The sequence below is a fragment of the Staurois parvus genome, unplaced genomic scaffold, assembly GCF_062004578.1.
Source record: "Staurois parvus isolate SC_StPar_1 unplaced genomic scaffold, SC_StPar_1.0 ptg000154l, whole genome shotgun sequence".
Classification (NCBI taxonomy): domain Eukaryota; kingdom Metazoa; phylum Chordata; class Amphibia; order Anura; family Ranidae; genus Staurois; species Staurois parvus.
This window is the reverse complement of record NW_028317950.1, coordinates 16,812,518-16,834,931: the sequence shown is the minus strand read 5'-3', so window position 1 is coordinate 16,834,931 and position 22,414 is coordinate 16,812,518. Positions and strand designations below refer to the sequence as shown.

Sequence of the window (22,414 nt, the reverse complement as noted above, 5' to 3'; positions counted from 1 at the left end):
GTGTGCAGTTAAATCAGGCTGAGCAAGTTAAGTATAGAAATGGTGCCTGTACAACTGTGCAAAACTGGAGTTCACCAGGGGTGGGGTGCCAATATTTTTGGCCAGGGCTTTTTTTCAGCGGGAACACGGGGGAATGCAGTTCCAGCACCTCCAACACTGAATGTATGTAATGGCAAGGGGTGCTGTAGCATCTATTGTTGCTGTTGCTGGCTGATCTATTGCAATTGAAGGGGATCCAATTTTGTATGGTAGTCTATTGTTGCTGGGGAGGTCCATTGTTGCTGGCGGTTGATCTATTGTTAATGGGGGTCAATTGTTGCTGGAAGGGATCTACTGCTGAAGGAGGGGTCTATTGTCAATTGTTGCTGGAAGCTGGAGAGTCTATTGATGCTGGCTGCTGGGAGTTCTGTTGTACTGGCTGGGGTCTATTTTTGCTGGGGTAGTATTTTGTTTTGGGGGTTCATTGTTGCTGGAGAAATCTATTGTTGCTGGGGGTGTCTATTGTTTCTGGCTGCAGGGGATCTATTTTTCTGCTTGTCTTGTTATCATTAACAAATTCCATCCAAATTATTCAGCACCAAAAAATGATACTTGGCTCTGTATTCTCTAAAAAAATACTGGGAATTGAGTAGGGGCGGAGAGGTAAAGTAACTCAGAAGGGGGAAGTTCCTGCACCTATTTTTTGAGAAAAAAAGCCCTGTTTTTGGCCATGACTGTATCTAACACCACTGTTACTGAGTCATGTTATAGGATGGGTGGGTAATCATCAGTAAAACATCCCAAAGTAAACAGAAGTGAGTCTGAACAATGAATCAAAAAAGCCATTTTACAGTTAAATACATTCAGTTAAAAATAAGTCAAGATATCAGCCAGTACTCTACTTTGATTTGTGTGAATTGCATGAATTGGCAGGAATGTACTTAATGCATAGGAATGCTTTAAATGAGATGAAGGGAACATGCATTGTGATAACAGCCCATGCAGATGAATACATATCCAACAGCCCATGCAGATTGACATGGAAATACAAATCCAACATTTTAGCACACACACTCCGACATCCACTCTTCAGATACAGCTTCTCAACATTAATTAACCAACTAGCATAATAATCATGTAGAAAAATAATCCTTCATATATCTGAGGATATTTAAAACAATGCGCCTAAAACTTTGACTCCGTCAAGTTGATGCGTCTGATATTTTAGCAGACAAGGGTGAAATATCCAACTTTGTGAACATAATGTCTTACCTACCTTGGAGGGGATTTTCCCTCACTTTGGTAACATTTTCCATTAAAGTTGAACTCCAGCATTGGTTTTTATTGCATAGTTACATTGGACCAGTTTGGATTGATTTAAGTATACAGTATATTCCATGCCTGTTGGATTGGTATGGAAGCGGAGGATCACTGTAGTAGTCGCTGCTACTACAGCAACTGCCACATTCTTCTGATTCCTGTGCTAAGCAGTTGCCCTTCTTCATGGCAATCACTGCAGTGGTTCCACAGGTATAGAATATGCATACTTATTTTGGTCCAAGCTTGATCAATGTAACTATGTAATGTAACCTGTACCTGGAGTTCAGCTTGTTGTGTCTCCCGGAGAAGGGCCAATGATTTTTTTCATGCATTCAAATGAGTTATTCAACTGGTTCAGACTAGTCATCTCTCATGCTACCATGTAGCTTAAGGGAGCCATTGATTCCTACATTCCTTCACCACTGAGCTGCTAAAAACTTGTTAGTGTAGCTTAGTCCTGATTATGCCAGTCACAGCGGTTTCACACTTTTCACAGAGGAGATAAGTCCCTCACCATGGGGAACAGTTGACATCAATGAGAAACAAAGCAATATCATAGTCTGGTTGAAAATATAATTTCTAATGTACACAAAGTCCAAAAGTGCCCTTTGCAGAAAGCAAGTACATTATACCATGAAGCAAAACATATGGATTAGAAGAATTAGGGAGGTATACAAACTCTCAAGTGATAAAACTAAAAAGTTGGAAATTAAATAAAATGTTAAAGTGAACCAGACTTGGCCTAAAAAAATGTGAACCAGACTTGACCTAAAAAGGTAAACCAGACTTGGCCAAAAAAGGTGAACCAGACTTGGCCTAAAATGTAAACCAGACGTGGCCTAAAAAAGGTGAACCAGACTTGGCCTAAAATGTAAACCAGACGTGGCCTAAAAAAGGTGAACCAGACTTGGCCTAAAATGTAAACCAGACGTGGCCTAAAATGTAAACCAGACATGGCCTAAAAAGGTGAACCAGACGTGGCCTAAAATGTAAACCAGACGTGGCCTAAAAAGGTGAACTAGACTTGGCCTAAAATGTAAACCAGACGTGGCCTAAAAAGGTGAACCAGACTTGGCCTAAAATGTAAACCAGACTTGGCCTAAAATGTGAACCTGACTTTGCCTAAGAAAGTTAACCAGACTTGGCCTAAAATGTGACCAGACTTGACCTAAAACAATTAACGAGGCATAAAAATATTAACCATACTTGTCCTAAAATGTTTATGTGACATTGTCTATGTAGCTATAACTGTTTCTCTTTTGCATGCAGTAAATAGACTTCTCTTGAATTAAGTAAAAGCTGTGCTTTAAAGGCTAAATCCGTCTCTTACACCATTTTACATCTGTTTTTAGGGTGTAACATGCAAAATGGTGCCAAGCAGACCTCCCTTGCCCACAAAGCCCCCCTGTGATAACATTTTTAATTATGAATACTTTTGAAATGCACTACAAGTCTCATACACCACTACATCTGGATGCAGGTTTTTTTTATAGCTGCATTCAAGGGAGAGAGGTAGTTACAAAACCTCTTGCTAACAATGTAATGCATATGTGGGTGGCAAGAAAGGTGAGCCTTAATGCCCACACACCAGACATATGTGTCCACAGCAGCCGAGGTTTCTGCATTATGTGTTACACACAATGTGACTGAGTTGTCACATATGACAGATGTATAGAGTAAGGTACTTTTTGTTTATATGAACTCAGTGTTAGGCCTAATAGGCTCTTAGCATACTTATCTCATTCAGAGAAATCAGTATCAGCTGCATACTGGAGCCACATCCGTCACACCTCTGTCTCCCAGTCCTAACTACTCTTCCTGATGCTAAATCGTGTCTCTTCTATTCAACTTAGTAAATCCTTAGTTTTAGGAAGGGCAGAGGCGTTACTTCAACTTGGTCAGAACAGGAGGCAGGGCTGCTGTTAGAAACCATGGGGCCCCATACAGCCAGCCTGACACGGCCCCCCGCAAAACAAAAAAAAGTGTACTATGCTTCAGTTAGTAATAAAGATAGTGAGTGATCGGTACCGATCACCCATTGTGTTCATTCAGGAAAGGAAAGGGCTGGTAAATATGACATATTTACCAGACCCTTCACCAATTCTCCATCCCGAAGGATCCTATTATGTGCTTGCAGCTGCCAGTGGGAAGGAGAGGAGGGAAGCCGGCAGCACTGCATGGGCGGGGACACACAGGGAATGTTGGGCAGCAGAGGGAAATGTATGGTGCACAGGGAGGATGATGGGTGCGGTGGAGGGGGGCAATTACTGGAACCAATCCCCTGTATGGCTTCCTCTGCAGCACCTGAAAGCCAGCGGGAAGGTGAGGAGAAGACAGCTTTCAGCTGCTGCAGAGAGGGCCATACAGGGGATCAGTTCCAGTGATAGTTCCCCACTGTGCCAATAACCCATCCTGCCCATGTATGATTACCCAGCTGCCTGGCCCCCCTGCTAGCCTGTACGAGGCATACAGGAGGACTGGTGGTACCTCCTTATCCATGGCCCTGACAGAAAGCCCCATGTACAGCTCTAAAGGGCTCCACAGGGACACGGGGATGGGTTTTAATACTAACCAGGGTGGATAAAAATCAATGATTTTTTTTCAAAAAATCAGATTTTTTTAATTTAAATTGGATTATTTTAATTTAAATCAGATTTTTTTTAAATAAAATGCTTTTTGAGGAAAATATATTACTATCCAAAGGTTATTCCATCATGAAATAAAGATTAGTTTTTAATTATATAGAATAAGGATGTATATGTTTAATTTTTTTGGTAAATAAATTCCATGAATCCATTCACAATGTCATGCTCTTCCAGAGGTTTTTGTAAGATTATTGGGCAGTTTCTCTGCCTACAAGATATTATCACAGATGCTTGGTTTACTTTTGCAGTTCTCAAAACTGAATTTGACTCAGCGGAGATCACATGCCTCTTCTTCACAGCAAAAATGTTATAACATGAACAGAGTTAAGAAAAAGACCTTAATCCTAACTTCTACAAACCTAAGAATACAGAATCAACCCCTTCAGTGCTAAGTTTCAAGAAGTTCAGTGAATAGAATAGAAACAATATTTTTCTGATTGTTTGGAGTGGAATAGATCTGCACAAGAAGAAAGTGAAACTAAGTGTGAGGAGGAAGGGGCTGACAGTCTAAGTTTCTTAAAATATATATATTTTGTTTAGCCAAATTAGTTAAACATGGATGTTTGTTTAAGCAAATAACATATGCTGGAATGTTATTGTTTCAGTTGAATAAATCTATTTAAATTGTTATTATTAAGGTAATGATTATTTTTCTCCTTCCTAAGTACAACAGAAAAGTTGTCCAAATATGAATGATTAACCTATTAAACTGGGGATAAAAAAACTAATATGAAAAGTTATTCTAAAAATCTTCATCTACTTGCATATTAAAGTTATACCAGCAAGAATTAGTCTTTATGTAGAAAACTAGGATTTAAATCAAGCCTTACTGACTAGTGATTTAAATCGTGATTTAAATCAATTTGATTTAAATCAAATCCACCCTGATACTAACACATATATTTTTGGGCACTAGAAAATGCCTGCACTTCAGAATAATTTTTACCTTTTTAGGATAAATCAGGTTCACTCTAAATTTAATCTTGGCGTTATGTAAACGATTGACTCACTTTAAAGTTTCTCCCACCGATTCCTTCTAAAGAAAGCTGGCAACAAAAAAAGGACAAAACTGCATTGTACAACCTTTACCTTTTGGATTCTTGACCAACGTATCAGTGACATAGGCTGGGGTTGGTTCAGGAGATATAAAAGTCTGTGAGGATGCTTAAAGGTAAAAAAAACCATACACTTTCTGGTTATGAGTCACAACTTGACTGAATAACTACTGCTAGGAACTGAAACCACAGCTACCACCACAGCAAAAATATCACTTGTGTCTATTCCATTTTGTTGGTCATTCTTATGCTCTCACTTGTATAGAGTGTAAGAATGACCAACATTAGGACCTATAGGAGGTTTTCCCCAACCAGTTCCTTGTGAGTCACATGTCGGTCGTAGCCAGCATTTAAGCAGCCTTATATAAGCAAGGCCATCTAATTCATTTACTTTAAATTTAAAAAAATTTCATCAGTCCCTGAACCTGTCTTCATGTGAGCCTCTTATTATCTCTGCACAGCAGTTTACAGACTGGAAAATGGAGGTGTCGGTCAAACAGGGCTCCATTGCCTTACAAAATGCTGTCAGCATAGATATTTGAACATGCTTGTATTAGAGGAGAGGTAATAAGCATGCTTCTTCCTTGTCCAGTCACAAGCATGGATGAGTCTTTGGTATAGCTTAATTACATTTTAACCTCCAGGGAGGTCTAGAACCTGGCTGTGCTATTTGGCAGGGATGCCCAGATCACAAGACTGAATAGAATTACCTATCCTTTGGCAGGTAAAACAGTTCACATACATTTGTATTTAGCTGCTTGCATGAAGCTCTTTTTTATTTTGTATTTTATACCCACTTATCATGCCTGCATGTGGCTCACAAGCTGACACTGGTCATTAACCTCTGCCCCACCTGTATATCTACAGCCAGGTACCTGATTTAGAATGTTTCTTCCCAGTAGAGGTTGTCAGAGGTGGTTCTCTGTGAGTTGGAGGGGCAGCTGCATAGTATAAATACAAAGTGATGGAAACAGCACAAGTTGTATAAATATTTGAAATTGCTTTATTATTTTATAGAAAAGCACAAAAAAACTCTGAAACAAAATGAGTTGTCAATGACAATTGAAGAGTTCACGGCATTGGGGTTGATTTACTAAAACTGGAGAGTGCAAAATCTGGTGCAGCTGTGCATGGTAGCCAATCAGCTTCTAACTTCTGCTTATTCAATTACGCTTTGACAATAAAACCTGGAAGCTGATTGGTTTGTGTAGAACTGCACCAGATTTTTGCATGCTCCAGTTTTAGTATATCAACCCCATTGTGTCTGTGTACTCTTATGTCCTTTATTGTCACTCATCAGTTTTTGGCTTTAGAAGTTACTATATAGGCATAAGAGACTAACTGGGTAATTAACATTTATCAGTTTAATAATGTTCCTGTCCAGCTATACAATACCACCTTCATCAGAACATAGAGTTGGCTTTAGAGAATAACTCCACTTTTGTTGAGGAAAAAAAAAACAATCCCCTCTGGGTGACCAATGTACATTGCAGCGATTTAAAAGAAACTTTGTAGCAGATATCTACTTTTTATGGCTCTGAAAAAATAACTGTTTGTTTCTAAGTGTCCTTTTCAGAATAATCCAAACGAGGGGATCTGTTTCATAATAACCAGGTGAACTCTTAGAGTTCTAATGAGGAAAGCTGTAGGCAGGGCGAGATAATTTTGTTAATTTGTACCCTAGGCAAGAACAGCTATCGGCACCCCTCCCCCCCAAAAAAAAACTTCAACTGTAGTTCTACTTCATCCCCCCTAGCACACATCCTCTTTCCCCTCAGATTTTCCACCCTAGCACAAATCTTCTCCCCCCCCAATACCCTCTCCTAGAATAAATACTCCTAATCCCACCTCCTAGCACAATTCCCCCTAAACCCCTCCTCCTAACACAAACCCCCTCCAAATTACCCTTCTCTGTACAAATCCTTTCTCCCACCCAAATCCCCCCTCCTAGCACATTTCCCCCGCAATCCCCCCTACTAACACAAAACCCCCCAATACCCCTCTCCTAGCACTAATCCCCCCCAAAAAATCCCCCTCCTAGCACAATTTTCTCCCCATCCCCCCATCTAGCACAAAACCCCCCATCCTCCCACCTAGCTCAACCCCCCCTCCTAGCAAAAATTCCCCCCTCTTAGTACATCCCCCAATTTGCCCCTCCTAACACAACCCCCCAATCCCCTCTCCGAGAATAAATCCCACCAATCCCACCTCCTAGCAAAATTCCCCCTAAATCCCTCCTCCTAGCACAACCACCTCCAAATTACCCTTCTCAGTACAAATCCTTTCTCCCCACCATATCCCCCTCCTAGCACAACCTCCCTCCTAGCACAACCCCCTCATCCCCTGTCCTATCACAAATCCCCCATCCCCTCTCCTAACACAAATCTGCCAAGCCCCTCCCACAATTCCCCCCCCAAAATCCCCCCATAGCACAACCCCCCAATCCCCCCATCTAGCACTAATGCCCCACAATCCTCCCTCCTAGCACAAACCCCCATCCCCTATCCTACCAAAAATCCCCCCCCCCAATCTCCCCTTCTTATATAAATCCCCCCTCCTTCACAACCCCCCCAATCCTCTCTCCCAGCACAATTCCCCCCCAATCTTCCTTCCTAGTACAAATTCCCCCACATCCTCGCTCCTAGTACAAATTCCCCCCCAATCCCCCCTCCTAACACAAACCCCCCCAATCCCCCTCCTAACACAAATCCCCCCAATCCCCCCTCCTAACACAAACCCCCCCAATCCCCCTTCCTAACACAAATTCCCCCAATCCTCCCTCCTAACACAAATCCCCCCAATCCCCCCTCCTAACACAAATTCGCCCCCAATCCCTCTTCCTAACACAAATCCCCCCAACCCCCCCTCCTAACACAAATCCTCCCAATCCCCCTTCCTAACACAAATCCCCCCCATCCCCCTTCCTAGCACAAATCCCCCCCAATCCCCCCTCCTAACACAAATCCCCCCAATCCCCCTCCTAACACAAATCCCCCCCCATCCCCCCTCCTAACACAAATCCCCCACCCAATCCCCCTTCCTAACACAAATCCCCCACCCAATCCCCCCTCCTAGCACAAATCCCCCCAATCCCCCCTCCTAACACAAATCCCCCCCAATCCCCCTTCCTAACACAAATCCCCCCAATTCCCCCCTCCTAGTACAAATTCCCCCCCAATCCCCCCTCCTAACACAAATCCCCCCCAATCCCCCTCCTAACACAAATCCCCACCATCCCCCCTCCTAACACAAATCCCCCCCAATCGCCCCTCCTAACACAAATCCCCCCATTCCCCCTTCCTAACACAAATCCCCCACCCAATCCCCCCTCCTAACACAAATCCCCCCCAGTCACCCCTCCTAGCACAAATCCCCCCAATCCCCCTTCCTAGCACAAATCCCCCCCAGTCACCCCTCCTAACACAAATCTCCCACCCAATCCCCCTTCCTAACACAAATCCCCCCAATCCCCCCTCCTAGCACAAATTCAAACAAATAAATGAAAAAAGACCACACACAGCAAAATAAATAGTTCTTTTGTATCAAAGTGAAATTAAACACAGCTTTACATTATAAAATGGTTTGTGTATAAATGCTCTATTATTTTTTATTTGCTATATTTTTTCTCACCCACAAAAGTGGAGTTTCCCTTTCAATTAAGATTTCTTGTGATTATGCCACGTAGGCCTATGACAGGCCATGCAAGGTTTTACTGCCAAAGTTTGTAATAATAAGACAATAGTTATGGATCAAGAACTAAAAAGACGAAAACAAATAATATGAAACAAACATGTCCTTCCTCAACATTATAATGCTATGCCAGTGGCCACAAATATGGCGGCAAGTGCAATGTATTCATTTAACATCTGAGGGGTTCAGAGTATTCTCTGTGTGTCATTGAACATGCCGATGGCTTTAGGGATAATTTGACTTTAATGCACAAATGACCTTTTTTTGCCTTCTGACTTCCACAGATGGAGAGCTACAAGTCATCCTAGACTTGCGTGAGACCTGAGGCTACTAAATGCCATTGGACAGGTGCTTGTAGCTCTGGGCAAGACAGCGAGGCCTCTGTTTCCACGGTAACAGCCCCTCTGTCTGCCGGCAATGTTTGATCAGCCGTGATGAGAGAGAATGGCGAATGGGGCAAGAGCGACCTACCATAATACACGATGAATAACAAGAGACGGATCGCTGAAATTACAAAGCTGCACTTGGTTAAGGATTTGTTACATATTAATTTACCTATTCCCATGGAAATGATTGATTAACTATTCAGAAGAAGAAATGAATATAAAAAAATCAGTAACTTTTTAGCAATTTTATTAAAGCTTCAGTTAGCATATAATGCAATTTACCTTTATGCAAGAGAGCTGCTCGTACCATTCACACATTCGTAGCCTTCTGGCACTGTCTACTAGAAAGGTATTTTTTTTTAATTTAAGGCTGAAGTTTAGTTAAAAACCATTTTTTTAATTACAGCTTTAACTACTAGTAATGAAGAATATCCCACAATGTGTAGGCTGCTGGATACCGTAGAAATCTTCACTGCAGGGCTGCCCTGTCTTCTTCCTGCTGCTAGACTTCCGGCGCAGCGAGGGTTTAGAATATCGGGTCTCTTGGCTCAGCTGCACTAAAATTGTTCCAATGAGGACACACCCCCTCCTCCACTGAGAAAAGTTCTTTTACTGATTACACTGCCTACAAAATAATTCATGAATTGGCAAGAGTCCCATCAGTCACAAGATTCTCTCCCCCAATCACAGATCATATTACAGGCAGTGAAAGACCTTTTTGCAATGGAGGAGAGGGCAGGAGGGGGGTATCCTGATCAGATTATCTTTAGTGCAACTGAGATGGAAGACCCAAAACTGTTAACCCCCACAGCCCTGGAACTTCAGCAGCAGGAAGAAGACAGGGCAACCCTGCAGTGAGGACTTCTACAGAATCCAGCAGCCTGCACATTTTGGAACATACTTCATTACAGATGTGATTAAATCTGTAGAGGGGAAAAAATGTTTGTAGCTAAACTTCAACCTGCATTATTGTAAGCCATACGATCAATTAAACTGTTTAAAACCACCAGAAACATAAATTTAAAGCTTTTGGAGAGTTTAGATACTCTCCTGTCCTAGTGACTGGGACAGGAAGCCAGCAAAAATTTCCATTGGTGGCACAGACTAAAAACCACAAATAAAAAAATATTATTGCTAGATGTGTCCTTGTTGAAAGTACTCAATACGTACCGTCCTGGTGAGAACGCTGTCACTGGGACAGGAATCAAGGGTAAACCTCATCAGCAGGTACACAAGCAGCAATGAAAACCTGACAGGGGTCTAACCCTTCCATAGACCAAAAGAAAATTATTTTGACTGGAGTGAGCCTTTACAGAAATCCAGCAACTAAAACAGAGATGTATTTTTTTTCAGAGCTGGTGGTATCTTTTAGATGTTTAACATTTAGCCTCAGCTCCGAGAATGATATTTTTCTCACAATCTTTACTGCTACAGAAGCAGATCCAAACTTTAATGTCTAAAAATATATCCTAGTTTTGTGGTTTTATATGAGTCAATCACTGACGGATGATTCTTCGTCAGTGTGGGTTGCCCTGGCAACAAAAGACTAGCAAAACTTTCAAACTTTTATAAAAGTATGCATATGGATGTTTCTAGGACAGTTTGGTACAGCTCTGTACTTTTAAAGCCCTGGTTGACCTCTCATTTCGCTTTTAGTTTAAATTAGAAGAGAAAATTGGGGCAATTTATAAGAACTGAGAGAAAGAAAAAAGTGTTCATAGCAGCCAATCAAAATGCACTGAAAATTATCTGTTTTGTACTCTCAGCTAGAGATAGATTTCAGGGCTTTTGGTGGAGTCAGGGCTGAAGGCTCAACGCCCCACCAGGATTTAACTACTACTTGGCTACATGGCATGGCTACATGGCTGAAAGCATAGTTTTTCTAGTCATTGTAGACATTCTCTAGTGGATTTTCCTCTCAACGCCCCACCAAGATTTAACTGCTACATGGCTACATGGCATGGCTACATGGATGAAAGCATAGTTTTTTTTTGTCATTGTAGACATTCTCTAGTGGATTTTCCTCTCAATGCCCCACCAGGATTTAACTGCTACATGGCATGGCTACATGGCTGAAAGCATAGTTTTTCTTGTCATTGTAGACATTCTCTAGTGAATTTTCCTCTCAACGCCCCACCAAGATTTAACTGCTACATGGCTACATGGCTGAAAGCATTGTTTTTCTTGTCATTGTAGACATTCTCTAGTGGATTCTCCTTTGAAGAAGTCACAAGTTGGTAAAAGGCACAATGCCAAGCTCTCAACCAGTCACCAAAGTGCCAGGAGCAAGGTAGAAGAGCTCTCTGATAGAGTCCTGAACTGCACTCAACCTTGGATGGGGTTTTTCAACCTACCCCTTGAAATAAAGCATTCCATTTTCTTTCAATCTGATAGGTTTCTATTGAAAGAAAGTCTTCTTTCAGGAACTTCACATTAGACTTTTGTAAATCAACACATCATTTGAACAGCTTAACTTTAAATGATCATGGTCATATAATAGACATACCTCTGATCTTTTCAGGTATTTCCTGGCGCTGGACTTTAGGTTCCAGCACTGGTGGTGTTGGTGAGTTCTGAGGGGCTTCAGACAAATAGATTGCAAAATGGAATTTAGAAAAACAAAATTTTTAGAGTAGGGAATTGCAGTGCTTCTCATTATTACTAATGATAGAAACTGACAACAGAGAATAAACTAACTGCTAGCATTAGGCTTTGATGAGAGGTTTTGGAAGGCTGGGAGGCTTTGGCATGATAAGAGGTCAAATCTAAAGGGTCAGACCCACCTAAACTGATACCTCAGTCATGGTTGATGTAGATTAGTGATATGAAATTATCAACAGACAAACTTCCAAGATTAAAGTGAATTTGTGCTTTACCCAAGCAGGGCAAAGTAACAAGTTAATTTTAAGTAGAACTATTGGCAAGATTTTTTTTCATTCTGAATAGAGTAAGAGAGGGTTATTACCCCTGTCAGTTTATTTTTTCTGGGAACAACCCAAAATTTGGCATTTTCTTTTACTTTCACTTTCAAAAATAATGGTAAACAAGACAAATAGAGGGTGACTCTCCCTAAGAGAGGCAGAGACAGCAAACTGGCAGGTGTTCTAATACATCTTCACTCTATCCAAAAATAAAAAAAGTTTTGCCTTTAGTTGTACTTTAAGTGCCCCTCCCCTTCTACTAATACTCACTCTCTATTTGCTCCCCTGCCACCCCTGTGTAAGCTCCAGGTGGGTCTGGCTGGAGCATGTATACAGCTAAGGAGTCTACCCGCCACCTCAGGCTCCAATCAATGCATCACAATTGGATTTTGATTGGCTCCAGTGAGTGTACAGAGCAGTGGGTGAATTTACAGAAAGCATGGGAACTCAATTAAAATGAAACTTTCCCCCTTTTACTTAATTTCAAATAAGCATGCATCACTGCATGTTGATGTGAAATCATCTAACACTGATTTAAAAAAAAAAAGCTGCATCATTTTTATACTGTGCTCATGTGAGATGTCATACTCTTCATCACGTGTATGCACTGTATGGCATTAATGCTGCTGAAAAAAACTTTTTCCCCAAGATCTCACCAGAAGATATGAAGGCAAAATATGTGTGGCTGATTTTGTTTAGCAACAGTTGTGTAGAGAAGTGAGAGCCAGTGATAGCTTCTGGTTTTGGGTAACCTACACATTTGTGTATTAGACAGAAAAAATATGGAAGAGCAAGGATGTGAAAAAAGAAAGTGGTATAAAAATAACTACTGGAAAAATAATTCAAACTATGTGCTAATTGAGTATACATGACTCTCCTTTAAGTGATTTCTTGATGGTAATAGTGCTCTCAATGTATTTTTTAAAGACTTAAATTTTGCTAATAATTTTCTTTGCAGTGGTGCCGACTACAACTGGAGGTCAAAGAAAATGACTGTACCCCTGCTGTTTTAATTAGGTCACATAACTTATAAATATTACACAATCGTCAATGTATGCTTTGACAGTAATTGTCTTTGAGGAAAATATCAGCATGGTCTTTTCAGCAAGTAAAGAACCCCTAGAGACTTACATGTGTCTTCAACCTTTCTTCATTAATCTTTAAAATGGGTTCTCATACTAACATATTTTTGAGGCATTAACTACTGCTATGCGAGCCTCAACCTCTAGGAGGTGCTACAGCAGGAAGTTGTCTCACTATTTGGAGCCTATAGCTGCTGTCAGGGACCTACCTTCTGTATGGTGGTAAAATTTTCGTGAGGGAGGGGAGACCACTTTCAAGGGGGCTGCAACAGAGGAACTGGTGTCCACTGATGACAAATCTGACACAGAAGAATCTGATAAGTTGAAGGCTTCCATATAAATTCAGATCACTATGATAAACCGAAAGCTAGCCACAGACGTGAGACAATAGTCATCTGATTTTGAAACAACTACATGTGTATGGACATAATGCAGGCCTCTGCAGGCACACCATGATTTGGAGGGCTGAAGTTGATTGTTGCACATAGTTGTTCATCATCATTTGGGCCAATTCTGTTTTATAAGCCAGTTTACTTGGCCCCAAACCATCTTTTTAGACCATCTCAGTCATTTATGCTAACACATTCCCTTCTAAATGACTGTCCACGATTGTAAAAAGATTGTACACAAGAAGGACCCTTCAGTAGTTAGATCTTTGAAACACCATCTGATGCCCATGTTTAAGTTATGTTAAGATTACAATGGGCTGTTTTGTATTCACAACAACTGGCAGATGTTATCTAAATGCTTACTGTAATTTTTTTGCAAAAGCAAACCATGTTCATGTTGCTTTCACTAACAAGAAAGCCCAGGAGGACATGGTTTCCATGCAGCCAATGCTGATGGACAGCACATGAAAGCTGCTTGAAGAAGCAGGAGGTCAAGATGAAGGAAAACTCTTGACACTGATGAATGAGCCGTTCTGTAGAGGGACCACATATTGATAAAGATTTTTAAGGGCTGTTGTTCAGCATGGATGTTGCTCTACTTACAGTGCCTTCAAAAAGTATTCATACCCCTTGAAATTTTCCACATTTTGTCATGTTACAACCAAAAATGTAAATGTAATTTATTGGGATTTTATGTGCTGGACCAACACAAAGTGGCACATAATTGTGAAGTGGAAGTAGAATGATAAATGGTATTCAAAATTGTTTACAAATAAATCTGTGAAAAGTGTGGTGTGCATTTGTATTCAGCCCCCCCTGAGTCAATACTTTGTAGGATCCCCTTTCACTGCAATTACAACTTCAACTCATTTTGGGTATGTCTCTACCAGCTTTGCACATCTAGAGAGTGAAATTTTTGCCCATTCTTCTTTGCAAAATAGCCCAAGCTCTGTCAGATTGGATGGACAGTGTCTGTGAACAGCAATTTTCAAGTCTTGCCACAGATTTTGAATTGGATTTAGGTCTGGACGTTGACTGGGCCATTCTAACACATGAATATGCTTTGATCTAAACTATTTCATTGTAGCTCTGGCTGTATGTTTAGGGTCGTTGTCCTGCTGGAAGGTGAACTTCCGCCCCAGTCTCTTTTGCAGACTCTAACAGGATTTCTTCTAAGGTTGCCCTGTATTTAGCTCCATCCATCTTCCCATCAACTCTGACCACCATCCCTGTCCCTGCTGAAGAAAAGCATCCCCACAACATGATGATGCCACCACGTTTCACAGTGGGGATGGTGTTTTAAGGGTGATGTACAGTGTTAGTTTTCCGCCACACATAACATCTTGCTTTTAGGCCAAAAAGTTATATTTTGGTCTCTTCTGACCAGAGCACCTTTTTTCACGTTTGCTGTGTCCCTCACATAGCTTCTCGCAAACTGCAAATGGGACTTTCATTCAACAATGGCTTTCTTCTTGCCATAAAGTCCAGATTTGTGGAGTGCACGACTAACAGTTGTCCTGTGGACAGATTCTCCCACCTGAGCTGTGGATCTCTGCAGCTCCTCCAGAGTTACCATGAGCCTCTTGGATGCTTCTCTGATTAATGCTCTCCTTGCCTGGCCTGTCAGTTTATGTGTACGGCCATGTCTTGGTAGGTTTGCAGGCCATACTCTTTCCATTTTTGGATGATGGATTGAACTGTGCACCGTGAGATGTTCAAAGCTTGGGATATTTTTTTTATAACCTAACCCTGCTTTAAACTTCTCCACAAGTTTATCCTTGGCCTGTCTGGTGTGTTCTGTGGCCTTCAAGATGCTGTCTGTTCACTAATGTTCTCTAAAAAACCTCTGAGGGCTTCACAGAACAGCTATATTTATACTGAGATTAAATTACACTCTATTTACTAATTAGGTGACTTCTGAAGGCAATTGGTTCCACTAGATTTTAGTTAGGGATACCAGAGTAAAGGGGGCTGAATGCAAATGCACGCCACACTTTTCACATATTTATTTGTAAAAAACTATGAAAACAATTTTCCTTCCACTTCACAATTATTTGTCATTTTGTGTTAGTCTATCACATAAAATCCCAATAAAATACATTTATGTTGGTTGTAACAATATGGAAAATTTCAAGGGGTATAAATACTTTTTTCAAGGCACTGTATAGGCACAAGATACTGTACAAACCGTTTAAAGCACATCTAAACCCAAAATAAAAAATGTAATAAATTGTAGCCTACCAGTCCTTAGATGTGGTGTCTGAATTATTTTTTTAGGTTTTTTTTATTTTTCACGTGGTTATCTGCTAATAACCTACTTCCTGTCCAGAGGTGGCTACACTCACTAACTCAACTGTATCAATGAAGAAGCAATCTTATCACTCTAGCCTGCTCCCCTGATTTGGTCTACAAACATGTCTTCCTCTCTTCATCTTCATTATATGGGGAATAGGATAATTTGTAGTTTGCAGAAGACAGCTTGGATATAAAATAACATTATTTGTCATTTCAGTTCAGCTCACGGGAAGTGACAAGGACATTGCATTTCTGGCAAGATCAATAGGTACTTGCTGAAAATATACTTGAAAAATATACTGAAAAATATGACTGGAAATCTACTATATATTACATTTTATTCTTAGGTTTAAATATCCTTCAGTCAAACTCTAGCCAGGTAGCACAATGTAACAAGGAAATGTAGATAAATACAGCAACAACCATAAACTGCATAGTAAGGACCCAAATTCTTTCTTTGCCAAGTTGATGTCTACCACTGAATGAGCCAATACAGATGTGCTGACCCCCAACAAGACAAATAATGCTTACAGAAGTCTTCTCATTGGTGGAACTAGAATCTCAAATACTTCCCTGAAGCTGACGAAAGGCTTTGGATCAAACTGAATATCATTGGATTTGCTAAACGTTTGCAAGAAATCACAGCTGTTTTAATGACTATGCAATGCCATAGCTTTTATTTAGTAATTACGTTGGTGGTCTGTGCAACTTGTAGGGAAACTCATAGTCTGAGTTGAAAATGAGAGTGAGATGAAAATTCGCAAGTGGGAATGTGGTTTGCCACTGGGACCTGACTGAGGTTTTAGGCTTTTTTCACTCTGTTCAAAAAAATGTTTTGGCTGAAGTTCAACCATGAAAAAGTCCTAAGCAATCCTTAACATAAACGCTAAAGCCAGAAATATGAAAAAAAAAAAATTTTTTGGGGGGGGGGGGGGGGTTGAGAAATTTGAGAATTTAAACAAACTAAGAGATTATAGAAATAAATTTATTCAGAGGTTTTGAGAATTTTAAAATATTAAAGTTGAAGCAAGGATTCTAGATAACTAGAATAAGAAGTTCTGAAAATCGAACAATAATTTCTGACAACTTAATTTTTACTAGATTTGTCCAGACTTGTATTTAAAACATCTCAGAGTGCCAAATGAGTTTTATTGAATTTTAACAGAAATAATTATAAAAGGAATTCAATGGAATTCTTAACAATTCATCTCAATTTTGAAACTTAATTAAAAACTTAATTTTTAATTCTACCAATATACTACAAAGAATCATCACAAGCTAGGACATCTAGACTACATTAGACTCTTCTAGATCACACTATCTATTCCTTATGGTACCTTCTTTCTTCTCTGTCTTCAGGATGTAAGTAAGGGCTGAAGTCTGAACACCTGGATCCACTGATGACCAGAAGGTATAAAAATATAAACAATTAGGCGTAATCTAAAAGGTACAGCCTAGCTATTCTAGAGGAAAACTTCTAATGTAGATTAAAAGAGAACTATGAAATTTCTAGCACATTTTATTTTTGACAAATACTCCCATAGTTACCAATTATTTTAATTTTCTATCCAAATTTTCTCGAACACCAATGGTTGTGAACCATGGTGAAAATAATCCCCCGACTCCCAGAAGGATCTGGGGCTGTCACTGGAGATTTCATATTGTTTAATAGCACACACTGCTGTATGTCTTAAAGGGTCAAGCTGACCCAAAATTGAGCTGAACCAAGCCTGATCTTCTAAAATATTTTGAGCAATCCAAAAGTGAGTTAAAAAAAAGAACAAGGTAATTACTGGTTTAACTCTGTAATAAAATATGTATAAAATGTAGTAGAAAGTGCAGTATAGAAACAAAGAAAAACCTTCCTAATTACACAACAGGATGCCAAAAAAAATGATTTATTAACGTGATTCAAAGAGGACGGTGTGCAGTAATCCACGACAAGCAGATTTTATTTTGAGCAACAATTAAATGACTGCTGACTGGTTGCTGGGGGTCTTCATGCTTTCTTCATAACAAAGTGGTCATTAAAACTAAATTACTGTAAAAGTAGCGGTAAAGTAACGCATAACTTTTTTTAATTAATGTTAGCAATTCATCAAAAAATACTTCTAAAGTAATGTACGTGTTAAACTTACTTTGCAGTATTTAATACATTTTTTGAACCTTATCTAACCAAGGGCTGAAGCAGAAAGTGAAACATTTAGCAGCAGTATTCATGGCACGGGGGATCCTCCACAATCTATACCAGGACCTGCAGGTCTGGTATGAATGTTAAGGAGGACCCAATGCCAAAAAAACAAAACAAAATGGTGGAGAGTGCACTCCCACCACCCTCCTCGAACAATACCAGACCACATGCTCCTTGACCTACAGCTTCTCCCTGTCCCAGTCTGAACTCTCCTGTACATGGACTGCAAGTGCAAGAGACTGATATTTAGCCAATGTGAAGCACCTACACTGCAGGCATTTAAAAGATACATTGGAGGATGTAATGATGAATACAGAGCTGCATCAATTTGTGTCTTTTGTCTGCCTGGAGCTCTGCTTTACGTTTTGGTGGACTATGACTTTTAAATTTAAATTTCGGCTGGAAATCCCTTTTAAAATGCATAGAGGTTCTTACTGACTTTAAAAATTGACTGCATTTTGGCAAAGAATTAAAAAGCCATGAATCTGCGACTCCTTGTAACAGCCCTTTTCACCCTTTGATGAATTACTTTGTAATTTCCTTTTGCACGGGCAGGGCGAGCGTTAGACCTACAGAAAACGAGCCAACGAAACTTCAGAATTGTTTGGCATAAGTACAGCACTTTGATGCATGGGAAAGTCTTTGAAGTAATTACTTCATTGGAAAGGTGGTGTTTGGTGAAAGCACTCATTTGTCCTGCTTAACATGGCCTGAAGTCTATACTGCTAATTTTGAGGCTGTTTAGCTTGTTTAAGATTTTAATCTATTTAGATAACCCTCAGAAAAGTTATAGAGGATCTCCAGCATCTGTTTTATTTTAATGTAGATCTAAACCAAGCAGTGAAATTTTGAAAAACTTCAGCATGTTAATGTCATTTTGAAAGTTGTTTTCAATCTAGCTAAAATTGCAGCTTTTGCTGAAGTAATATCTGGTAACCCTACTATGAACACCTTTGGCACCTCCGGTTATGGGGTGATAACTGTCTTCCTCTCTTGGTTGAGACTGCAAGTGGCTGGGCCAACATGCATTGCCATTTTTAGGGACCAGATCAATGATGTGCAGCCAATGCTGGAGTAGACAAGCAGTGGCTGAAAGAAGATGGAGGGGATCAACAGCACTGAGATGCAAAGTACAATACAAAATGTAAATATTATTATACTTTGACCTTCAGCAAACTAAATTTCATCCAGTTAGGGCTTAGACCTACTTTGAGAAGATGCCAGCTATTACACCTTATTAGCTAGAAGAGCCTTTTGTGTTCTCTGCACTCGCTTTGCTTTACATTTACTTTATTACTGGGGCCAAACTTTCCCTGGCCACATAACTAAGGCCGACAGCTGCCATCCTACTGTCCCATGACAGCACCTTTTGTGGCCACTGAGTCATTCCCATTGGAGGTGGAATGGCAGTTGGCTGGGCTAAGAACAATACATTTCCAACTTTTTTATTCATGCCCCCTCTGGAAGCAGCTGAACTTTTATCCCCATACCCCACTCATACCAATTATTATTTGGATAAGATATACTCTAGTTTTAAGGCCTTATGCACAAAAAAACACAAATCCTATGCACACATAGGATTTTAGCAGCTTTTTGTGGTAGGAGAGTTTAGTGGCAGAAAAAAAAAACACTGCCAGTGTGGGTCCTGGAGCAGCAGCATTTTGGCTAATAAAATCACTTGATGAGGTTAAATGTGTCTAAACATGTTTAAACGCTAGGAGCGTTTAGCGCTTAAGTGTTAATTTATTCCAATGGCCAAAAAAAAAATTTATTCTGGCCAATTAAATTAATTAAAACCCAAACACTTGATGCATGTAAACACGGTACACACTTTTACAAGCATCAAGTATTTTTGTTGGCCAAAACGCTGCTGGCTTCTAGGTGAATTAAAAATTGTCAGTATGCATGAGGTTTAATGGTGCAGTAACAGATTTTAAAATATTAGAGATGAATGAATCAACTAAGCATTAAAACCAAGTTCTCAATTCAACCTAATAACAGAAGAGTTTTGTTACTGGCACTGAGTAAGGTTTATGTGCACGTCAACCTGTTCTCCTCTAATGACATAGGCCAGTACCAACATCTCTCTACAACTTCAAAAGTGGTAAACAACACGTTTATCATGTGAATACTTGACAACCTACACTCTGGCATCCTACTGTCATCAGTCACTCACCCAAGCAGCAAATCCCAGCATAGCAGTGAATTCACACTCCAATCAACTCCAACCAACCCACACACCAACTCCTAGACAGCTATGCAGGACACCTCCGGATTTACTGCTCCGACACCTCAGTACAGGCCACTCCGCCACCTGCTACTGTGATTTTAGGAAATCATGTGGCAGGATGTTGTTACTTGCAGGCTGAAGGGGGCATCACTGGCAGCTTCTTGCTGTGTGGTATCAAGCTACTATGCAGCAAGACATCTGCAGTGATGCCCCCCCCCTTTCAGTTGTGCTATGGCACCCCTACAACTTGAAAAGCACTACGTTAGAGAAGATCAAGCCCCAGTAACAAAGTGAAACTAAAACAGAAAAGGACAATCAGTAGGCTTTTCTTGCGACTAAAGGCAGAGACTTCTAAAAGTTTATTAGTTTAGGTTCGGTTGACCAGTAGGAGGTCAACGATGTTTCATTCTACCCAAACAGAAAAATACAATTCAGTGCAGGTCAGTTTTAAAGTTCTATTCTGAGACCCTTGCTTGACTAGCTGCCTTTTTTGCCAAGTGTTGTAGATACCAGGACAGGTTAAGTTATTATTATACAGGATTTATATAGCACCGACAGTTTGTGCAGCACTTTGAAATGTAAGGGGAGACAATAGAGTTACAATACAATATGATATAAGTGGATTAAGATGACCCTGCACTTGGGAGCGTACAATCAAAAAGGGAGGGGAAAGTGGTACAAAAAGGTAATAACTGTGGAGGAAGGATAGGATTTATTGAAGAAATGAGATTTCACAGGTCACTTAAAGGTGAAACAGAATGAAAGATACCTAGACAGATTGGAGTAGAGGGTTCCAGAAAATGGGAGAGGCTCTGAAGAAATTCTGGAGGTGAGAATGGGAGGAAATTGGTGAGGGAGCTAAAGAGAAGGAGGTCTTGGGAGAAGCAAAGTGGACAATTCAGGCAATATTTACACATCACACACCAAAATCAAGTGTTGACAAAGTATTTTATCTAATACAGTTTTGTTACATTTTCCTGGGTTATAGAAGCTATTATATTGCACTTCTGCCTAAATGAAATCCCTCACAAACATGCAATGTGGCTATTAAAGAAGACCTTTTCTTCCCCCAAAAGGAAGGTACAAGGATAGTGGACTGAGAAAACACTAAACATGATCGGTATCCTACAATCCACTGACTGCAGATCCAAGTCTGAGATCTTTTCTTTTGATGTTTTCATAGCCTTTTAGGTCATGACCAGGGGCGGACTGACCATTCGGAAACTCGGGCTCTGCCCGAGGGCCCGGGGTCAGTGGGGGGGCCCCATGAGATGCCCCTGGTACCCTTTTCATAGGTTTTTTTGAGTTTGGGCAAGGACACAGGGGCCCCATGATCCCCTACTGCCCAGGGGCCCCATGAGTTGTCAGTCCGCCTCTGGTCATGACCACAATGAGCAGTGTGAAAACTGGTCACACATCCTGAAACTGATACTATACCAGTATTTGCAGCCAGTGGATTGGAGACTTGTGATACTGACAAAAGTCATTCATGTTCCCTAAACTTCAGATTCTATGTCCCTAGGGAAGTAAATCTCTTCTTTAATGCAATTCTACAGTAGGGATGGGCTTGATGTTTGAGTTGAACTTAAGTTCGACTCGAACATTGGCCGTTCGTGTGTTTGCTGGCAAGGGCATTTGGCGGGCTGTGCATTGTAAGAGCCATGATTGGGCAAAGCAATGCACCTGAATCACAGCACCACTAGTTCCGCCCAGTTGTTTATATCTGACCGGCAAATGTCAGATTGCGGGGAATGCTCGGTGGGTGCGGGCAGGTTGGCGGCTGTCTGGTTTTTTTTTATTTTGGCAGTGGCATGATTGACAATGGATTACAATGATGGAACCTTTTTTTTGGCTTTTTTTTAAATTAAAGGATTTGTCAAAAACTGTTTTTTTTTTAAATCAAAGGAATGTTTCAAAAGACTGCTCTCTTTTTATTTTTTCTAAATTCAACTCTTTAGTGAACCCCTTATCCATTCACGAGGGGGGCAGCATCAGGGTGACCACTTATTTAAAGGTTTACCTTGATGCTAATGAGCCCCCCTGCCTGCAGACCCCACAACCACTGGGCCAGGGTTGTGGGGAAGAGGCCCTTGTCTCCATCAGCATGGGGATGGTGTATGGCCTGCACGGCACATGTCCTGGTAAGGCGCAGAGGGCACTCGATTATTCCCCCCCCCCCTCTCCTGCCCTGCCAGCCCTGTGATTGGATCAAGGGTCTGGTAGGAATTTAG

The 22,414-nt window shown here is 40.6% G+C and overlaps 1 protein-coding gene across 3 annotated transcripts in view; it reads right to left on the bottom strand.

The window, feature by feature from the left end:
- Nucleotides 1-22,414, bottom strand: part of NTNG2 (netrin G2) — a 175,627-nt gene that overhangs the window by 26,679 nt on the left and 126,534 nt on the right. For 2 of the 3 annotated variants that reach the window (XM_089675115.1, XM_089675116.1), the window contains exons 7-10: nt 17,100-17,159; nt 11,582-11,656; nt 5,875-5,940; nt 5,034-5,108 (exon numbers count right to left, since the gene is read on the bottom strand). The exons of the other annotated variant lie outside the window; for it this stretch is intronic. In XM_089675115.1, coding sequence (XP_089531241.1) covers nt 5,034-5,108; nt 5,875-5,940; nt 11,582-11,656; nt 17,100-17,159 — 276 coding nt within the window. The remainder of the gene's footprint in view (nt 1-5,033; nt 5,109-5,874; nt 5,941-11,581; nt 11,657-17,099; nt 17,160-22,414) is intronic. 3 annotated transcript variants of the gene reach the window in all.